We start from the raw sequence: 20,207 nt of genomic DNA on the forward strand, positions 1-20,207 counted from the left end.
AATAAGTGTTGTATTACACATACTAATTTATGCATGGTTAGATTATGCAGATGCATCACAAACATGGTTATTGAATAATAGGATGGGGCTCATTCACTCTACCATCTTTATAAGCTGTTTTAAGCGAATTCTCCTGGTACCCATGTGGACATTTAAAGACCCTTCATTTGCTGAAATGTGTCTTTTGTATCCTTTTTCTTTTACAGTTAAAGCCATCAGATGAGTGGGAGAGAAATCATCTAAGTTATTAGGTTCAAGAGTGTTACACTCACTTGTCAAATTTGTGGGCTTCTTTGTTTAAACATAATCTTTTCCTTAAAGAGAAAATCTAAAATGTAATCGCTTGGCATGCATGCTAGCATTTAGTCAGATTTTAGGATATACAGTCTTGCTGCTTAGCTCTAGGTAGCCCATCAAATTAAAATCACATTTTCAGGATTTATAGCTCATTAGAATATTTATCTTGGTAAGCCTCTTATTCTGTCAGTAATTTTTAAACAATTCACTGTTTGGCCAATTTATACAATCCCCTAAAATTTTGTAAATGCAGAGACCCTGTTACAGTGTATCTCTCAAAGAAGCCTTAGTAGAAAACTTGTAAGCCATCTCATAAAAGTGCCAGAGATTGAGAACATAGCTATATTCTTTAGATTCCTCATGTGTCGAGTATTAACCAGTGAGATTTGGTAAGTGATGAGTCTAAGAAACGGATTGCTGTCGTGTTTGACAAATGAAGCATTTGGATGCTCTGGTCAGATTTGGGAAGAGGCTGTACACCTTTGCAATTCTGTTTTCTCGAATGTTTAAGTATACGTTTACTTGATCAGTCAAGTGGAAGCTGGAAAATTCTAACGTGCTGGACTCCCTAGTTAGCAATAACCTTTATGCCAGAGTGGGGAGAAAGCCATATTCCCTGAATCGTGATAGAATATTGTCACCAAACTGGGACTTTTATTTGAAATAGTAGAAGCAGCTTTGATGCCATTAGGCTTATTTCCCAGATCTTTCAACAGAAGTTTGTGTGCTTCGTTGGCTAGAATCAACAATGACGTTTGGTGGACTTGGCATTTATTTTACCCGTGTTGTACGACAGACTGGAGACTGGGAAAGGGTACCGTATCGGTGTCTTTCCTGCCCTTCACTTTGTCCTGAAAGTACATGAGGAACAATGTTCATTTTCATAGTATTCCAGACACTGGATTATGAATAATATCTTCTTTTTGGCCCATTGTATCTCATCTGTGAGATGGCATCCCCTCATAAATGGGGCATACGGAATGGTTGATTTGCTCAGTGTTGAACTGCAGTGGGGTTGGTTCCGTGGAATCCCAAGTGCAGTAGGCAGGAGTGAATCACAGACATCATCGAATCAAACCTCTGTACCATATTTCTGGAAGCAGATATCCACACTCTGCTTGAATACCTCAAGTGATAGGAAACTCACTACTTTATAAACAGCCATCCAGTCAAAGCAGGGTTCTGTTTACCAAGCTAAGGACTGACTGCTTCATCCTAATTGTCACCTGCTGGTCTGGTCCTTGAACACGTGAAAGCCTTTCATAGATCCTCATGATCACATAGTTTTGCATCCCTTCTGTCCAGGGCTGGGGACAATCCCAACACACTGCTACTTTGAACTCAAAGTCCGATCAGGGCACCAGATCTGAGCTTTTCACTAATGGCAAGTTGAGAAGACCGGCCTAATGGACAGAACTCCGGACCAGGAGCCAAAAGATGAGAATGGGAACCCAACTCTCCCACAAACTGTGGTCACCATAGGCCTTAAATTCTTGCTTTGTAACTCCTTGGGGCTTTAGTTTCCTTAAATCTAGAATGCGGTTCCTGATACCTACCTTTCCTATCTGATTAGAGCAAGTATGCAGATCAAATGTGCTTCTGGCTCTGAAACCACTTGAAAAGTACCAAGGGCCAACCCACTGGCCCTGATGTTGGGCCGTAGCACAGAACAGAATTTCTAATCGTCAGCCAAAGTTCACAAAAGGATGTGCTTGGCAACCTGCCAGCCACAGCTGGAGCAGAGCATAAACTGAGCAAAGCAGAAAGCAGGGAGGAGAGGCACGCTTGGAGACTTGTCCCTCCACCGGCCCAGTGTCAGTGCTGCTGACAATGTCGTTAACGGCCCCTCTTCCCACCGGCGACACAGTGTGTATCCAGTGGGGATGCAGGTGAGGGAAGGGTGTCAGGAAGGTATCACGGAGAGTTGGTGGCCTGGGACCAACAAAAAGATTAAAGGACTGGATTTTTGTTGAGATAATCATTCTATAGGAACTTCATTGTTTTGTGCGTTAGGTTTTTACTTCTTACTGGGAAGCACTGTCTAGTTTCCTTTCCTTTAGGCCTCAAAGTTGCATAGCCTCATTGGCATGCAGTTTAGGACTGTATAGAACAGAAGTTTAGGAGCCACTGTAAGAGCACAGCCGTATCACTACAACTTACGACAGGAACAACAGCGATGTCTTGGATCCATCTAGCACCTTTCAGACATCGAGCTTCAGATCACTTCCTATTATCTGATTCAGACTGTACATCCCACCCTCAGAGGCTGTTATTCCCAACCTCCAGGTGAGCAGACGGAGGCCTGGACAGGTGAGGCCCCTTGCCTCAGGGCTGAATGGGTGCAGTTAGACCCAGGACTTGCAGGCAACTAAACCAAATGCCTGGGCTCTGTGGACTCTGAATGTGTGGTTGGCTGTTCGTACCACTCTTCTTCTTCCCACTGAGCCCCTTCAAGGCCTCCTCCTGGTTTGCCTTCTCCACTCCAGGAGGCCTCTTATGTGGATGAGAAATGCCAAACATCAGGGGCCATGCCATGGTAGATGATGACAAGGCCATTCCCTAGAGCCCTTTTGCTTTTCCTACTGTGTGTTTAGCAGAGGGACAGGAGGGTCCAGAGGGCTCCAGAGCTCTCCCTGACCCCAGTACCATTAAATTCTGGGTGCCTGTGAAGCAGTAGGATCATGAAAAATTGTGTTTTTAAATGTCTCGCAGCCAAAAAAGTATCTTCATTTCTTGAATAATTTAGCATTAACAGTAATCTGGAAAGAGGTGCAGGTCTGGACAAGGACTGGAGCTGTGTATAGTTAATCATGTAGATCCAAATTCAGTTGACTTAAAAGACTTAAAAAACATGACGGTGGGCAGTGGTTTGTTTAATGACACCATAATTTAGTAGAAATGAAAAAGATTGCCTGCTACAAATTGTCATCCTTCATTCAAACTTTACAATAGTGCCCTGCATTAGGATGATAGTAAGTCCATTAAGGAGACTTCTCAGGGAGTGTGTCAGCTCTGGCATTTGGAAATTTGGTGAGCAGGATGCCACAGGAAAGTGAAGGTAATACAGATATAAATGTACTTAAAGTACTTTTGTATGTATAAAAATGTTGTTGTTCTTTTGGCTACAATTCCTGATCTTGGTTAATAAATTACATCAAAATGACCTGAAGTTAAAAAAAGGAAAAAAATCTGAGCAAATAGTGCCCCTGGTATTGTAAAGCTTTGAATGTTTTCACACCCCATTAATTTATTACTTCTCTTTCTTCATCTTTAAATTTCATTTTTTTTTTTTTTCAAAAATTCCGACTCCCCGCTGCTGCAGTGATTTTCATCTTGTTGTTAATTTTCCCTGCTCCATATGGAGCTCCAGACATTTCACCTGGAGGCTGTACTAGATTTTGTTGTAGTGATCGTACTTCCGGAGGCCAAAACTGTCATTTAGGGTTCCTGGTGCATCTGTCTGCGCCAGGCTTTTCACTGGCATGGGAGAGTGTGAATAACAAATTGGATGCACCTGAGATTCAGATGATTAGTGTGTTTTGTGAATCTCCACGACTTGTAAGCAGATAGCTCTGGGGGGGGCAGGAGGGTTGTACGGCAACTGCGGGTGAATCTGTACTCACACCTTACATTTGGGGCTTCGCGAGGGAAGCGCAAACATCCCAGGCAGTCTGAGTGCAGAGAGAGTAACAAATATTTCATCCCGCCTTGTCATTGATTAGAAAAGAGCCTTTAATTTCATTTCACCCCATGTTGTGATTAATTTGCATTCTTTGTCAGAAGTTAATGGAGTTTTTTATGGTTCACTCTGAAATCCTTGAAGACATCAGACTTGATCTGATGTTTATACAACCGCCAGCGGAATTTTTTCGTTTGATTGATGGCAAGCTTGATGTTATTCCAAACGGCTTTTTAAGCTGTTTTTAAGAATTATTTGAATAAAATGCGAGCAAGATATTGTTGTAACGATCAAGATTATCTGTTAAAAATCTGCTTCAAATAAAGAAGATGATAAGTAGTAAAAAGGATCAAAAACATAAGAGATATAGTGAATGGCGACGTTATTTGTTAAAAATACATAAGAATGGCATTCAAATAAATTATTGTAATGTCTAGAGATCCTTTTCTTGAAAAGAACATACCATCATCTGGCCAAATAGAATAATTAAGGCTAAGGTAGAAGGAAAGTCTGGATCTTTGGGATTAAAAACCTTTACTACCAATTGGCTAATTCTCATTTATTCTGCTAGCTTTTGCCACCAATGTACGAAATAGAGATCTACTGTTCTTAACTCAAGGAGACAAGGTCTGTCAGGCCTGTTAGCTGAACAAAATGATGACATATTACTTGTCTCAATAAAGAGGCATTCTTAAATCCCAGTACAAGTTCAACATAAGTGGATAATAGAGGATTTTAAGTGAAAGACATGCATTCTTAATAGTATAACGACAGGCTTTTTCATAAGATAGTACAGAAATGAAATACCCTGTTTTTAAAAGCAGAATACCCTGGTTGTTTGTGGGTAAAAGGAATGTGTGTTCATCCCCTGTGCACTATCTATCCAAGTATGAGGGAAGCTGTAGGTGGCGTTTGCTCAGAACCCTCTGCTACTAGCCAAGGAAATACGTTTTGCAAATGCTTTTTGATTACTAATACCATTTGTTTGATTTGGGGGCTTTGCCTTGCTTGAGCAGATTCTTGCTTTGCTGTGATTGCTGCTAGTGAAACTTACTCAGGTCAAAAAGCTACTTATCTGAGCACTTTCATTTAAAACAGATTAATTTATTTGCTGTATCTGAAAGTTTGCTAAGTAATTGGGTGGGTTTAATTGAACTTACTGCTTTCTGATCCTTGTATTAACATGATCTAAGGTCCTTTTTATTATATACAATCCATATTATTGACCAAATTTGCCCTGTTTTCATTTAAATGTAAGCAGCTTGTCAAGGAGAAAATATTTTATTTAACTTGGCTTAGAAACCTGCTATTTTAATGTGTGTGTTTTTTTTTTCAATTGACAGACTGTCTTTTAAGCATTCATTTATTCTGTAGTAATAAATTGTGCTCTGGATAGAGCATTTGTCTCATAATGGAGTAGAAAGCATATGTTCTTAAAACTATTTTAAAATATTAAACACTTTTCTAAAGCTAGTGCTGAAATTCTAGTTTTTATACCTAATTTTATTCATGTTTTAAAAGCCTTTGACTATGCTACTACTAATCCTAATTCTGATAATTTAATATTGTTTTATATTCAATGTTAAATTCAGACCATAGCTTTTATTATTTATGTACTAATGTATTGATCGTGACGAGAGCAACCTAGAATTGCAAAATAATACCTAAAAAGTTGACCTTCTTTGAAAAGAGGTATTTGGAATTTATCCTTTGTTACATGAGTTTTTTGAAGTTCAGAACATCAAGGATTCTACAGAATCATACGTATCCAGTTTTTTGTGTGAGGTGTCTAGTCACAGGGAAAAAACCAGCAGTAGGTAATTACCCTAAACTTCAGGTACTCACCTGTAATTGGCAAGAGTCTAAAAGAGCAATGTGTGTGCAGTTTTTTTGCTAAACAGATTTCTAGCCTACATGTTTTAATTCATTATTTATTTTCATTCTCATTATTTAGGATATAGATATTTAAAGTATACTAAAATTTAGGGGCTCCTGTGTGGCTCAGTCGGGTGGGTGTCCTGACTCTTGATTTCAGCTCATGTCTCCATCTCAGAGTCATGAGTTCAAGCCCCATGAAAACAATACATAAATAAATAATAACGTATAGTAATGTTTAAAGTCATACAAAGTCAGATTTCATGTTCCAGGGGCGCCTGGGTGGCCCAGATGGTTAAGCATCTGCCTTCGGCTCAGGTCATGATCCCAGGGTCCTGGGATCGAGCCCCGCATCGGGCTCCCTGCTCAGCGGGAAGCCTGCTTCTCCCGCTCCCTCTGCCGCTCCCCCTGCTTGTGCTCGTTCTGTCTGTCTCTCTCAAATGAATAAATAAAATCTTAAAAAAAAAAAGAAAAGATTTCATGTTCCATAAAAGGCAGAGGTGAGGGGCGCCTGAGTGGCTCAGTCGGGTGAGCATTCAACTCTTGATTTCAGCTCAAGTCATGATCTCAGGGTTGTGAGATCGAGCCCCATGTCGGGCTCAATGCTGGGCATGGAGTCTGCTTAAGATTCTCTCTCTCCCTCTGCCCCCCCCACCCATTCTCTCTCTCTCTCTCCCTCTCTTAAAAAAAAAAAAAAGAAAGGCAAAGGTAAAATTTAAGTGACAGGAAGATGTTCACTTATATACATTTGCTTCTCCCCAGGAATTTTGAAACTGCCAATGTCAGATTCTTCTCTCATTATCTATCTCATGCTTATCAAGAGATCTCATAATGGTATTTGCTTAGCCTATTGCAAAGGTAGGAAGTGGGTTCCTAGTATGTCTTTAAAATAGAGCAGAAATGGAATAAAAAGAACTCCCAAAATGTGGGTAGCTTAGAAACATGACATTTTTCATTAAAGATAAATTACTCGTTAATACCTCATTTGAGGTATATGCAGTTAGCCACCTAAGCTAGTGAACCCTGTCTTTTTTAAAACACTAACCCCATGTTGGTTTGATTTTATAGCAACTCCCAAACTATTGTATGGCATACATCTCAGTTCAGTCTGACACGTATTTATCATCACAGGTACTCTGCCCTGGCACTATGCTGAACACCGGAAGTACAGACATGAAACAGATGTGGTCCCTGCCCTCAAAGAGTCTAGTCTAGTGAAAAGAAAAATACAAAACAAACACATGGCAGTTGATGCAAAAGGAACCCTACAGGATGTGGTATGCTGTGGCCTCAAGAGGAAGAGGTCACTTTAGAAAGCTGTGAAGGTTTCACAGAGCAGGTGATGCTGGAGCTGAAGCTCTGAGGCTAAAAGGGTGTGGGAAAGAACTTTCCAGGCATTCTAGTCAGAAGGAGACTCATCTGGTAAAAGATAAAGGTCTGAAGCAGCATGTTGTATACGGTAGCCTTCCAGGACTTTAATTCAGTAGGGTACCACTACTACTGCTGTTCCTTCTGTCTTCTTACCAGTTTAGGAATTTTCCTAGGTGACTTTTAAAGCAGCACTGGGAGGGAAGGAAGAAATGGGAGGGCAGAGTGGTAGAGGAGAGAAGTGGTATGTCAGGATGGAGATAGCAAGTGCCGCAGAGACCAGGTAATGAAATCGGGGTTGAGAATTTTCGTGAATCCCTTTGAGATGACTGGGAGCCAGTCTGAGGCTGGAAATCATTACATTTTAAGATCTCTGCCCCCAAGGTCAGCTGGCACATGCTTCTGAGGGACTTGGCACATCACAGGACATTTTCTAGACTTTCGGGGGTGGGGAGTTGTCATGCTCAGATGAGTTAATGCCTAAGAGGACACTTTGAAAAACATAAGAGGGTAAACAAGAGCAAGGTAATATTAGTATTATTTATATTTCCAGAAAGTACTTTAGGGATTTACCTATGTAACTCTGAAAATATATGACCATGTCTCATGTCTCACACCAGCTAGGACTAAAATGAATTACTTTTCTGATCCCACAAGAGCCTTCCTTTACAGTCTTTCTTTTTCGACTTACAATTTATCATTCACAATCACAATCATAATATATAGAATTATATACAGAACCTAGTCGTTTTTAGTTCAGTAACTGGGGACCTTGATTCTTTTACGATTTTTAAATCATCAGCTTAGCCCAGAAATAGAATTGAAGTTTGAAGTCATGAACTTGGCGCCCAATCTGGCTTTCAGGTGGCCACTTTGCCATCTTCTGTCCCCCTCGGGCTCTGTGGTCTGGGAGCCCTTGCACTGTTTCCCCTTTGGTTTTTATTGGTGCTGTTCTGCTACTTCATGGGATCAGAGAATTTCAGAATGTGACAAGATCTTACAGTGATCTCCTCCAACTCTTTTATTTTATAGAGGAGGAAATGGGATTCCAATAGCCATTTGGTGACTCCCTCATGATTACCAGGTATTTAGCCACAGGGTCAGACTGGTTCCCACTCTAGAGGGATGGTGCGGGGAGAAAGAGCCCAGATGGCCATTTTTATTTTACAAAACCATCCACTCAAGTACTGCCTCGAACTGGTGTGTCTGCAGAGTTGGAAGTTACTGTCCCAGGATGCTCCCTGTCTACCAGTTAATCGCTGAAGGGTACAGATCTCTGGGGGCAATGTGGTCCTCAGCAGCGGTAACAGCAGCAACAAAGACATCAGCTTTTACTGTACTCCAGTGTCTTACTTATCACTATTTTCAGTATAGAAAACTTGGGTAGATTTGGGGCTCTAAGTTAAAAAGGGGGCAGACCCGCCCAAGTTTTGTTTGAGCACAGATTACTTTTTAGATGTTTAGCAGTTCTGGATTAATGCCCAGGGGCGGCTTGGGAATTCTTCCTCAACTAAAATGCTAATGATGCTAAGAACCCAACCCTCTTTAGTGCCAATAAAATGGACAAGCTAAGTTCATTGAAAACTCAGTGAGTTGTCTAAAAGGAGCAAAGAGATGATTCGATTTAGGACTGGAGATTGCCCGGGACACACCAGGTGGAAAGAGGGTCCCAAGGGCTGCTAGGAGCTAGGAAGGGAGGCAGTTGTCTGTGTATGCACACAGTCAGGGTGTCAGCTCCAACACATTGTGGGAAACTGAGGCAACCAAGCAGAACCAAGTGTGGACTCTGTCAAAGTCTGTAGGTGGTGACTGCCATGGGGAGAGGGAAAGAAAAGCTGGAGAATAGGATGGTCTTATCAGGAAAGGAGGCCAGAGGAGGAAAGAAAGACCAAAGAGGGTAATGAAGCTTGTCTTGTTTTCTGTTCAGAAACAGGTTGCAAAGAGCACCATTCTGGGCATGAGGAGACCGTGAGTGTAGTCCTGGTTCTAATGTGGTAAAATACAGTAAACAAGAGAAAGTTGCCGACTAAAAGCCTTCCTCCAGCCCCTGCTCTTTGGACAGCCCTTTGCCGCCATAGCGAGGCAGCCGTAAACGCTCACTGACTCAGGGCAGAGAGGACCCGGAGGCAACAAGTGACACACCCGGGCAGGTGACAAGTTAAATCATTGTCAGATTATGGTTTGCCCCCCCCCCCCCCCCCGACACACACACACACAGATCTCAGTTTTCTCATCTGGAAAAGGATAGAGGTGTGCTAGGTCAGTGATTTGCAGAATCATGGAAAGACAGGACATGAAGTCGGTGGGAACTTACTCCTGGACACAAACACACATGCATGCACACACAAATACCAGAGCAGTTCTGGTTTGCTCTGTTAATTTTTGTTAATGTGTCTAAGTAATATCTTATGTGAACTTTGGTAAACACAGAGTCTGAAAAACACTGTCCCAGATCCTTCTGTGGTCTCCTTTCATCTGGTATGAGCAGTGTCCCCCTCTTTTCCACACCAGCTACCTTTCTCATCACCATCTCCCCAAGTACGCTCTTGGACTCTATTGAACTGGATTTCACTTATATCAAAGTATGAGAGGTGTGCCCTACAACTCTGAAACAGAAATCAAGCTTTGTTCAGTTCATTCTAGATCCATGACTTCTTTTCTTTAAGTCCTGTTTTGAATCTCATTCACAGTCAAACCAGTAAGACGCATGTGAGTTAACATGGTTACATGTGACTGTATTTCAAGAATCTTTCCTTCCTGATTCCATATGAAACATGTATTGGCAGCAGTTGCCGCTTATCTCAGAATCTCAGCAGGCCAAACAATGTTGTCAAATACATCGTAGCAAAAAAAAAAAGGCAGCGATATGTAGAGTCTTAGCCCACAAAGAAAGAATTCCTTAAAATGCCTGAAAACATCCCTTTTTGGGGGGACACTGTCTTAGAAATCTACAGCACCTTGAATCTAACAAATTGTATTTTGTCCAAATATTGAGTGGCATTTAGAGGAGAATACAAGCTCTGTGCTTAAGTCTTAGCTCTGTCACTAATTTTCAGCGACCTTAAATAAATCCCTCATTCTTGTGGACCAGCAATTGTGGCTTGTCCATCTTCTAGGTCCTAGACTCCAGTACAGTGCCTGGTATATACTTGATAAAGGTATACGAATCAATGAGTTAGTGATTTAGTCTGACTTGACTTTTTTACATGTTGGCATAGCAGATTCTAGAATTAGAAGGAACTAAGAATCAATATACATTTTTAGGCTTTAAATTAATAATTTTGTCCCCTTTTCTTCTGTGTCCGTATTTCCACTCTGTCCTGCCAGCATTAATACCCAAAGGATAAAAGCTTCCAAAGAGTTGTCTTAAGATACTAGAGGGTTCTTACGTAAGAAAAGACATGGATTTGTACTGTCAGGAGGGTAGAACTGGAATGAGAGGTAGAATGGACAGTCAGAAGACATAAGCTCTCCATCATTGTATGCATCCTGGCAGAAGGCCCGTCAGCCAGGGGTGTCATGAAGAAGGGATTCAGGGATCAGAGAGAGGTGGGTCAGACTAAAAAACCTTTAAGATTCTTCCAGGCCCCAAGAGTCTATGATTCAACTTCAGTGTTGGACAGGCCTCTCCAGAGCCAAAAGGCTGATTATGTATTTCCTATCTGTTGCAGGGGAGGGGCAACAGGTAGAAATCAGACTTGCCTAGATTCTGCACTTGGTTGAATCATGTACTCATTTTGACTCTCGAATACTCTGTCAGTGTGAAACGCATAAGAGATAGAAGAGTATAGGAAAGAAGTAATTCTTTTTCAGTCCAAGATTTATAAACTTCCGTGTTTCCCTCCATTGAGCCAACGATGTGATGGCTATCAAAAACATGAATGGACTTAGAGCCTCCAGGAGTTTCTTCTACTGAATGGTGTATAATGTCCAGAACAAGGTGACTGAGCCAGTCAATGTGAGGTATACGTGCGGGTGTGGGTGTCCTGCTTTATGAGGACACGTGCCCATGGCATCACATTCCAAGAAAGCCATCACAGTGTGGAGAATGTGAAACCCTGCCTACCCCTCCAGGCAGCTTTCCAGTTCAGGTAACAGCAAACTCAAGTTGCCTCAACTGCAAGGGGACTTGATTGAACTGCATGGCCAAAAATCAAGTATTGCTGGTTTTCGGTAGAACTTGATCCAACAAGTCACTTTTGGCTCTGTTCTTGGTGGGCTTCTTCCTTCACAGACCAAGACTGGCTCTTGGAATTCCAGGGCTACCGGCTTCCCAATGAGAAGGGAAGAGCAGGTCTCTCTTTCCCATAGGCAACCGGAGGCCCTAGGCTTCAGTTTGATTGGATCAGCTTAGCTCCCCAAGCGCGGGGGATTTAGATGATGCTGACTCCTTTAAGCCTGAACCACATGCCCCACCCATAAAGCTGATGATGAAGTAGCTGGTGGGGGAAGCACATGGGCTATTTAGGGGCAGGGAAATGGGATTTGAGTGTCATTATTAATTGAAGGGGGAAGAATAGAAGACAAGCAATCATAGCAAATGATCAGAGGAGGAAAACAGGATGTTCACTCAGGAAAGAAAACATGGTGGAGAAACAACCATCTTCAGATATGTGAATTGCCATCACTAGACTTAATCACTACAGCTCCAGACCATGGGCACATCTCACAGGAGGACATATTTGAACTCATAAAAAGAAAGAACCTTCTAACAATTTAAGCCACCCAGGATAGAATCATTGGAATCCCATCTCTGGAAGTCTTCAAGCAAACACAGGATACCTGCCTGTCAGGAATATCATAAAGTGAATTTCCACATGGAGCAAGGAGTTGGACCAGGTGACCTCTAACATTGTTCTGTATTCTATGGCATGTGGAGGATTGAAGCTAATAGAGATAACAGACTAAATGAGAGCTCCAGAAAAAACCCTTTGAGACATTTTGACACCTTAAAAATCTTTTGCTACAGCAGATTTGTTTGACCATAAAGCCACAAAAAAGTCACATCTCCCCCTGCTGCCTCCCCCCACATACATACATAACTGATATTCTAAGCTAGACTCTGAAATAAGACCACCCTTTTTTGGAACAAAGAAAAGAGAAAAGTTTGATACAGCAAATGTATCTTCTTTGAAAGGGAAAATCTTCTAAATCTTATCTGAAAGGAAAGTGCTTCATGGACATCTTGGCCAGGCCTAGAGACATTAGGGAGAAGGTTAATTTTATAATTCACATTGATCATTTTAAATTGTGTTTCTGAGCCCCTGCTTTTCTCACAAAATTCAGGTCTAAATATTAAAATTCACATTTGCCCAGAGGATGATTTACTAGGGTTCCTATATACCTATGCAGAATGGGACATGAGCTATGTCAATTTTAAATACACAAGGGATAAAAGAGTGGAGACTGGCAGTCAGGTCCTTTCTTTCCTGCTCACTGACTGGCAGACCCAGCAAATGAATAATGTTACACTGTACCTTGATGCTCCAGCTGCTGTGTTTTGTGTGAAAATGCATTGTCCTTGATACTCGGGAAGCAGTAAGAGCCAAGTGATCTAATTTATGGCTTTGATGATTTTCTGTCTGGTCCCATCTGAGCTGAGCCCTCCTCTAGGCATCTTAGAGCCTTTCTGTCCCACCCAGCTGTTTGTGAAATTCAGGGATATCTAATTTTAGCTTTTCAAAACTGGTCATTCCTGAAGGCAGCAGAGAGAAGGTGCCATGAGTAGATCTTAGAAGGTGGGAATCCTAGTGACTCTCTCATATCCTGTTGAGTAGCTCCTTGCTAAATCTTCTTGCCACTTATTTTTGTTTTAAGTCCTTGGTTGTTTAATTCTCGTGACTTATTTTTTCCTTTTGTTCTATATAAGATATGCTAATAGACTTACAGGCATGATAAGAACTTGAACAAGGACAAAGGCTGATAAACAGGAGAGATACAATGGCACAAGTGAATTATACTTGTTCATTTTATATTATTAGTAATTATATATTATTCATTTATTTTGTCTCATCCTGCATTCAATATCTAAAAATATCAGTTTATCAGAATTCTCATTTATGGTTAGCTAGGGTACATTTTGTTCTACTCTTTTTTTTTTTTTTTTTTAAGCAGTCCTTTGTTTAGGAAATCTTACAGTAAGGTAGTAGTGCTAAGCAATATGTGTTTAGCTTGTGGTCATGTGGAAATAATTTTTCTTTGCTCTCGTTGAAGCCTTTTTGAGATTTGGGCACTTCAGTTTTGCAAGTTGTAACTGATTGGAGGTGGTGTGTCCCTAAGTTTTAGCACCCAGCACCGTGCCAGATAAAATTAGATTGAATGCCAGTACCAGCTTCTGAGGCGATGGGGGTCTGACTGGAATTCCGAGGGTCTTTCTGACTCCAGCGTACATGCATTTTCTCCACACCAGACAGCCTCCTGAGTCAGCAGTCAGGTCTAGGCCAGGCTGTATCTGTGACCTTGGACACTGCGCCCCTCTAAACCACAATATCCCTAATAGCAAAATGAGTAGATTGAAGTAGACCATCCCTGCAGCTACTTTTCATTAAGAAAAAAATTTTTAGGTTATTATTCTTCATTTGTAATATAAAAGTCTCAGTTTACCATAATCCTGGTTTATATTAGGCAGGGTTAAGCTTAATGCATCTGATTTGAGAAGAGAGTCTGCAAAATAGCTATTGTTGCTAAAACATAAAACAAGTGTACAGTAAGAATAGAGTTGAACATTGAACAGTGCCAGTCAGTCCGCGTGCACACGCGCCCCCGGTGTACTTAAAAAATGCCAACCATATCATTTAATTTCATATTTCCTTTTTCTACTTAAGAGAAAATAACACAAGCTTGAAAAGCAGTAAATATGTAAAGAGAAAATTTGTCAACTGATATTGGAAGATCTGACCTCGGTCACGCATAAATCTCTCCGACAAGGGCTGCAGGGCAAGCCATAATTTCAGAGAGTAAAAGAGAAAATGAAAGGTCTAGCCAGTGTCTTCTCGCAGTTACATAGGTGGATCATTTTAGTTTTCTGATTGTGCTTCTGCACATAATGTAAAAGGGCTGGTGGCAGAGTCGGCTTTCCCATTGTGTGTAAAAAGCGCCTCCACAGAGATGGAAATGGAACGTGGGGCCCCCAGAGTTGCTGTTTCTCACCAGTCGTGGACTTTACAAAGTTGAGGCCCCACAAGCAAACTTTTGCATTGGCAGTTTCCTCTCGAGGATCATTTTCCAAAGTCATTAGTCGTGTTATAGGAGCTTTTGAAATTGCCAACTACATGGTCCTTGCAAGGAAATAAATGATAAGTGTTACTGCAAGAACACCCCGTAACTTATACTTAGGCCTGCCTGTTATGAAGTCAGTCCTCCCCGTTTAAACACATGAAGATCTGTCTTACATCAGACTGAGGCTTAACTGTCTCCGCTTAGTGTCACTTAAAGTAGCTAAGGGCTGGGAAAAGAAGAAAAAAAAAAAAGCTGTGCCCAGAAGACAGAAGAGGGTCATCTAATTAGTTTATCAAATGCTACTAGTTCTGGAGACTGATTAGCAAAGTGTAATGATCAGAGCAGTTATTGTTCTGTTCATTGTCCCAGAGTACTAGTTACACATAGGAAACTCAACTCCAGCAAAGTGGGCCGGCAGGGCTCTGGACTTGGACAAGTTAGTTATAAACGGCATTTCGTCTGTTGTGAGAGGCACAGGCAGTTCATCAGCCCTAACAATGTTACTGTGTTCTTCTGAACTCTGCTCTCGCAGCGGAGCATTTGGAAGGCAGACCTAGAATAAAGAGAGACATTCACAAAGCTAACATTTTATATCGAGTACCCTTAGTACCACTTTTCATGTGCTGTAAAATGAACTCTTTCCTGAACTGTGTGCAAAAGCAGAGGCAGTGACTAGAGGCTGACTTTGTTGCGGTCTGTTTTATGGGCGCTGTGCCCGTACAGCAATGTGATCTTGAAAAAGGTAAACAACAAAGAGTTGAGCAGTGAAAAATAGGCCTAATATAAATACAGTCGAGTCCATGGCAGTTCAGAATTTGAAAAATATGACTGTGGCATTAAATTTTCGGTGGAATTAAACAGAGGAACAGAATATAACCTTTAAGGCAATATATCTGAGACAGAGAAAGGAAAGAATATATCGAACTCTATCGTCTATGTGGCATTCATATAAAGAAAAGCACAGTAGCTTTATTTAATTGAGAAAATGAATCAATTACAATGATGTTGCATCATCAAGTTCTTGTGAAATAGAAGATATAAGTCACTGTGTTGTGTAACAGTGTTAAAAAGTAATTGAGTATCTTAAGCATTTTGAATCAATTTCAGGTACTAGCACTGCTACCTTAATACAAAATTTATGAAGATGATTTCATATAATATGTAGCTATCAAAGCCGTGTAATAAAACCTGGTAACAACATCTCTCTTTAAGAACCTGGGAAAAACAGTATAGTTATAAGATCATAAAAAAGACTTTGATGTTGTTGTTTCTCTCTGTCTCATAGTAAAGAGAAAGCATTAAAATAGTAAAATTTTAAGTTGTCTTAAACCATGGTTTCTTTTACCCACAGAATAGGGCAAAGTGGAGACCTCTAAGAGCTCGCTCGGTTCATGAGGAAATGTTCTCCCCTGAACTCATTTCACACAACTTATGTGTTGCTGGAAACGATGTTGTACAATTTATTCCTGAATTTATTTTGAAACATCTCACTTAGAATGTTTGCCTCATGTTTTTCCTCAGAGAATGTTGTAATCCCCCTGACTGTTGGAAATTTGTGAAAAACATTCTCTTTGCCAGAAATGGATTTCTGATTCTTGGTTTGTTACAAGTACCTCTCCTGTTGAAGTAGATATATCTTGAGAAGAATGGAGGGTGGGGGAAGAGTATGCATGTGTACCTGGAAAAAATAAAAGCAAACACCAAAGGGATCTCCTATCGTAGGAGAAGTGACCTGGGCCTTTCAAGATTTTTGAAAGGTGGTGTGGCTTATTACCAAAATCCTTAACCACTCCGGGGTGGTAGTTAACCCGTCTTCCTTTTTAAACTAAATCTTTACCATGAGAGTATTATGCAGAAGTACTCATTGACTAGAGGAAGGAGCAGTGATTCAGCATAGCATTAAGTGGGAACTATCCAAGTAGACTACCAGCTAGTCAGCGTGGAACAGAGGTTTCAGGGAGTGGTGACCAGGGAGAGCAGGGGTGAGTAGGCACCATGTTCAGTTGGGATAATACACGGGAAAGTGCTTTTTAAAACACTCAGGCACTAGGTGAAGGGTCTGCTGATAAGCCATATGGATGCAAAAGAAACACAAAAACATAGTTTTTGCCCTTGAGAAGCTTGCAGTCTAATTCAGAGGAACCCGCCAAAAATTGATGATTTATCAACTTTACCACATCAAGTATAAATATATACAAATCCAGTTGTTTTTAAATAATGCTGTGACTGTCGACAGATATAATACAGACGCTGGAAAGAAAGGAGCACGGGAGAAACCCTGGCATCACTGTTCCTGTGGCCTTGGGCCTGCCCCATCCTCTGGGAGGCCAGTCTTCCCATCAGAGGATAGAAGTGATCATCCCTGGGGCACCTGGGTGGTTCAGTCAGTTAAGCGACCAACTCTTGGTTTTGGCTCAGGTCGTGATCTCAGGGTGGTGAGATTGAGCCCCATGCTTAGGGCTACTCGCCCAACAAGGAATCTGAGATTATTCTCCCTTTCCCTCTCCCTCCCCTTCTGCTCCTCTTTCTAAAATAAATAAACAAATAATATCTTTAAAAAAAGAAATGATCATCCTTGCCAACCTCAGGGTGGTTGTGCAGATCAAATATACATGGAAGAACTTTTTATCTTTTATTTTATTTCTTTTTTAAAATATTTATTTATTTGAGAGAGAGAGCACAAGAGGGAGAGGGAGAAGCAGACTCCCCGCTGAGCGCAAAGCCTGACGCGGGACTGGATACCAGGACCCGAGACCATGACCTGAGCCAAAGCCAGACGCCCAACTGACTGAGCCACCCAGGGGCCCCGTGGAAGAACTTTTTAAAATACCATTAAAAAATTTTTAATTTAAAAAATACAGTTGACTCTTGAACAACATGGGTTTGAACTGCATGGGTCTACTTATGTGCAGATTTTGGGGATAAATACAGTGTATAACTATAAATGTATTTTCTCTCCCTATGATTTTCTTAATAGCACTTTTTCTCTAAATTACTTTATTATAAGAATACAGCATGTAATACATATACCATATAAAATATGTGTTAATCGACTGTTCATGTTATCAGTAACACTTTAGGTCAACGGTAGGCTGTTAGTATCTGGGGAGTCAAAAGTTATATATGGACTTTCAACTGCACAGATGTTGGCATCCCTAACCCCTGCATTGTTCATTGATCAACTGTCCTATTACTATATTCCCTATATTTTACTAGCTGGTTGGAGCTCAGTTATCTCAGCAAACAACTGACCCGTCAATACCGTATTTGGTTCCTGAAATTTTCCTTCTTAGGAAATTTAGTACCTGGGACTCCGTTTTCATGAGTGTGTAATAACTGCAGTCATTTGTGTGGGGGTGGGGGGTTGAAGTGTTTAGTACTTCGGTAACACACTGGGTGTGTTATTAATTTGGTGTCACATTTTACTAACTTTCTAAGAGAGATGACTTATCCATGTTAGATGTGTGAGCAACCTGCCTTCACAATGTTAATTAGGAGTAGGCATTCACTTGTCTCTGCTTTTATTCCCTGAAAAACTGTGTAAAACTTGCATGAATTTGATTTTCCCAGAGAGCATTGCTTCCCAGGAAGCAGGCTGAAGGAACTTTGGAAAAGGTGGAGTCTTCACCCCACTCTGGAGTTAAAGACAAATACTTCAACCACATAATTAAAGTTTTCTTCACAAAGTAGGGGATTGTGAGCAGACACTGGCAGGAATCCAAAATTCTAATTTCTGACTATGATTTAATTTCAATTTTAAATAAATCGGTTTTTAATTTAAAAAGAGTGAGCTTCATAACATTAGCAATGATTGCAACATTAAGCCCAGTGTTCACAATCTAGCAATATAAAACATTATTTATATCTGAATCGTAAACAGCCTTTTGAAATGGATTATGGTTTTTCTCCCTATTCTAATACAACCTGGAGGGTACTAAAAAGTGTTGTGTGAAATTAACATTCTGCTGACTTTCGCCTATAAATGAGAAGCGAGCTATTAACATTTGTGTATTTTCATTATGTAAATTGTGTTAACACATGCCCACAAATTGCCACCAGCAATGCAATAATTTTCTCTCAGTGATCATAATGTGTCCAAGTGAGTCATTTTGATTATGACATGCTAATTACATATTGCCTTTTTTCAGATTCAGAAAAACCAGGGATCTTTAATGGTAAGCTTTATGAGTTCAGAAAAAAATTCACTTTTCTTTTTCCTGATGGCTGCTTCCTTTGCATGCTTGAATGCCTTGTTTTAAACTTAGCAAATTGCATTTTGAAGAAAATGCAAACCTTTAACTGCCTGTATTAGATTAGGTACCATTAGAAATAATAGAACATCCTGAGCATCAATGTTTTTATAAGAGTTTGCTGTTGTTGATTAATCTTGCTATATTTTATTGCATTAATGATTTTTTCTTTCCACTCCACTGTAAAGATATTGCATAGAGGCTAATACTTTTTCCTTTCTTCTTTCCCATTGCAGCCTCTCCAGCTTCTGCAGTGCATTGTTGATGAGGTGAGGCATCGTCTTATGTGCTTTCACTCCTAAAGTCATTCCTAATGGTGTGGAAAGCTTATATTTTGTTTCCTAATGAAGCACAATGCCCAACATCCTCGGAGCAAGTTGTGTTGTATGGCTCTGAGCTGTGTTATGTGGACTGGCCTTGTCCTGAATCCCAGTCTTTTGATTCTGGCCCAGAATCCCTGCCCAAACAGACTGTCCCACAGGCTGGTCCTCAGGGGTATCGGAAGCCCTAAAGACAAAACAGGATAATATTAATTCATCATCTCCCTAGCCAGATGGGGATGGAGCCGGAAATTAAAGTGGTACCTTTTTTTTTTTTTTCCATAGCAGATATTTAAAGTCATTCCAGTAGACAAGGGTCAGAGTTGAACAGCAGACATAAGCTGGATAAAATTTGTCTTCCTTGCTTTATTTACCCAAAGCATAGCAGGGTGATAACAATGTTCCAGAGCTCTAGGTCAACAGTTCAGCTTTAATTTCCTAATTAGCCATTTTCCCCTAGAATACATTCCTAACTTCTTGTGCTTTTAACAAGAATCCTCACATTTTAAGTCATCCTACCTCTGATCATCCTTATCCATTGAGTTCCATTGTCCTTTGCCTTCATGGAATTAATCTACCTGCTTTTCTTTCTCAATCTACTTTTTCTACTCCTTATTCTGAATTTAAAGTCTGTTTTTCTCTAAATTAGCAGAACATAAGGCTTATAGTGCACGAAGCTCTCAATGAGGAACCATTAATGTTTTTTAAAAACTGACTTTTTCTGGGCTTGGGCTTGCCTACCAGCAATGTTTATTTTTTAAACTTTAATTTTACAATATTTAAAACACTTGTAATGAAGGCGATAAATGATTCAGATAGGAAAGTTTGAAAGAAAAAAACAAATCGTAATTCATAATTATTCCTCTCAATTAAACATCTGTATAACCAGTTATGAGATTTGGGAGAAAAAATAAAGATCCTCCTAGGAAAAAAACAAACGCACACACATATCACAATAATAGTAAGAATGGGGCTCTAACATCCTTAATGGTTGCATCCGCCAGTCCATATATCCCCTGCAAGCCATAAACCATGTTAGTACAAAGATGAAGGCATCATCCTGAAACAAATGGAGGTCGTATTATCTCAAATATCAGACAGGCCCCCTGGATCTAATAGCTCATCAATATCTTCTGTCATCTTAGAATCCAAAAGCATCCTATCCCCATCAGAACCCTCCCAATTAAACTGATTTTCCTG

The 20,207-nt window shown here is 40.5% G+C and overlaps 1 protein-coding gene across 2 annotated transcripts in view; it reads left to right on the forward strand.

Annotated features, from left to right (window-relative positions):
* MAP2K5 (mitogen-activated protein kinase kinase 5) overlaps window positions 1-20,207 on the forward strand; it is a 246,870-nt gene that overhangs the window by 165,176 nt on the left and 61,487 nt on the right. For both annotated transcript variants that reach the window (XM_032417743.1, XM_032417744.1), the window contains exons 19-20: window positions 18,586-18,612; window positions 18,924-18,956. In XM_032417743.1, the coding sequence (XP_032273634.1) occupies window positions 18,586-18,612; window positions 18,924-18,956 (60 nt within the window). The remainder of the gene's footprint in view (window positions 1-18,585; window positions 18,613-18,923; window positions 18,957-20,207) is intronic.

The sequence above is a fragment of the Phoca vitulina genome, unplaced genomic scaffold (genome assembly GCF_004348235.1).
Source record: "Phoca vitulina isolate PV1807 unplaced genomic scaffold, GSC_HSeal_1.0 scaffold20, whole genome shotgun sequence".
NCBI classification, from domain to species: Eukaryota; Metazoa; Chordata; class Mammalia; order Carnivora; family Phocidae; genus Phoca; species Phoca vitulina.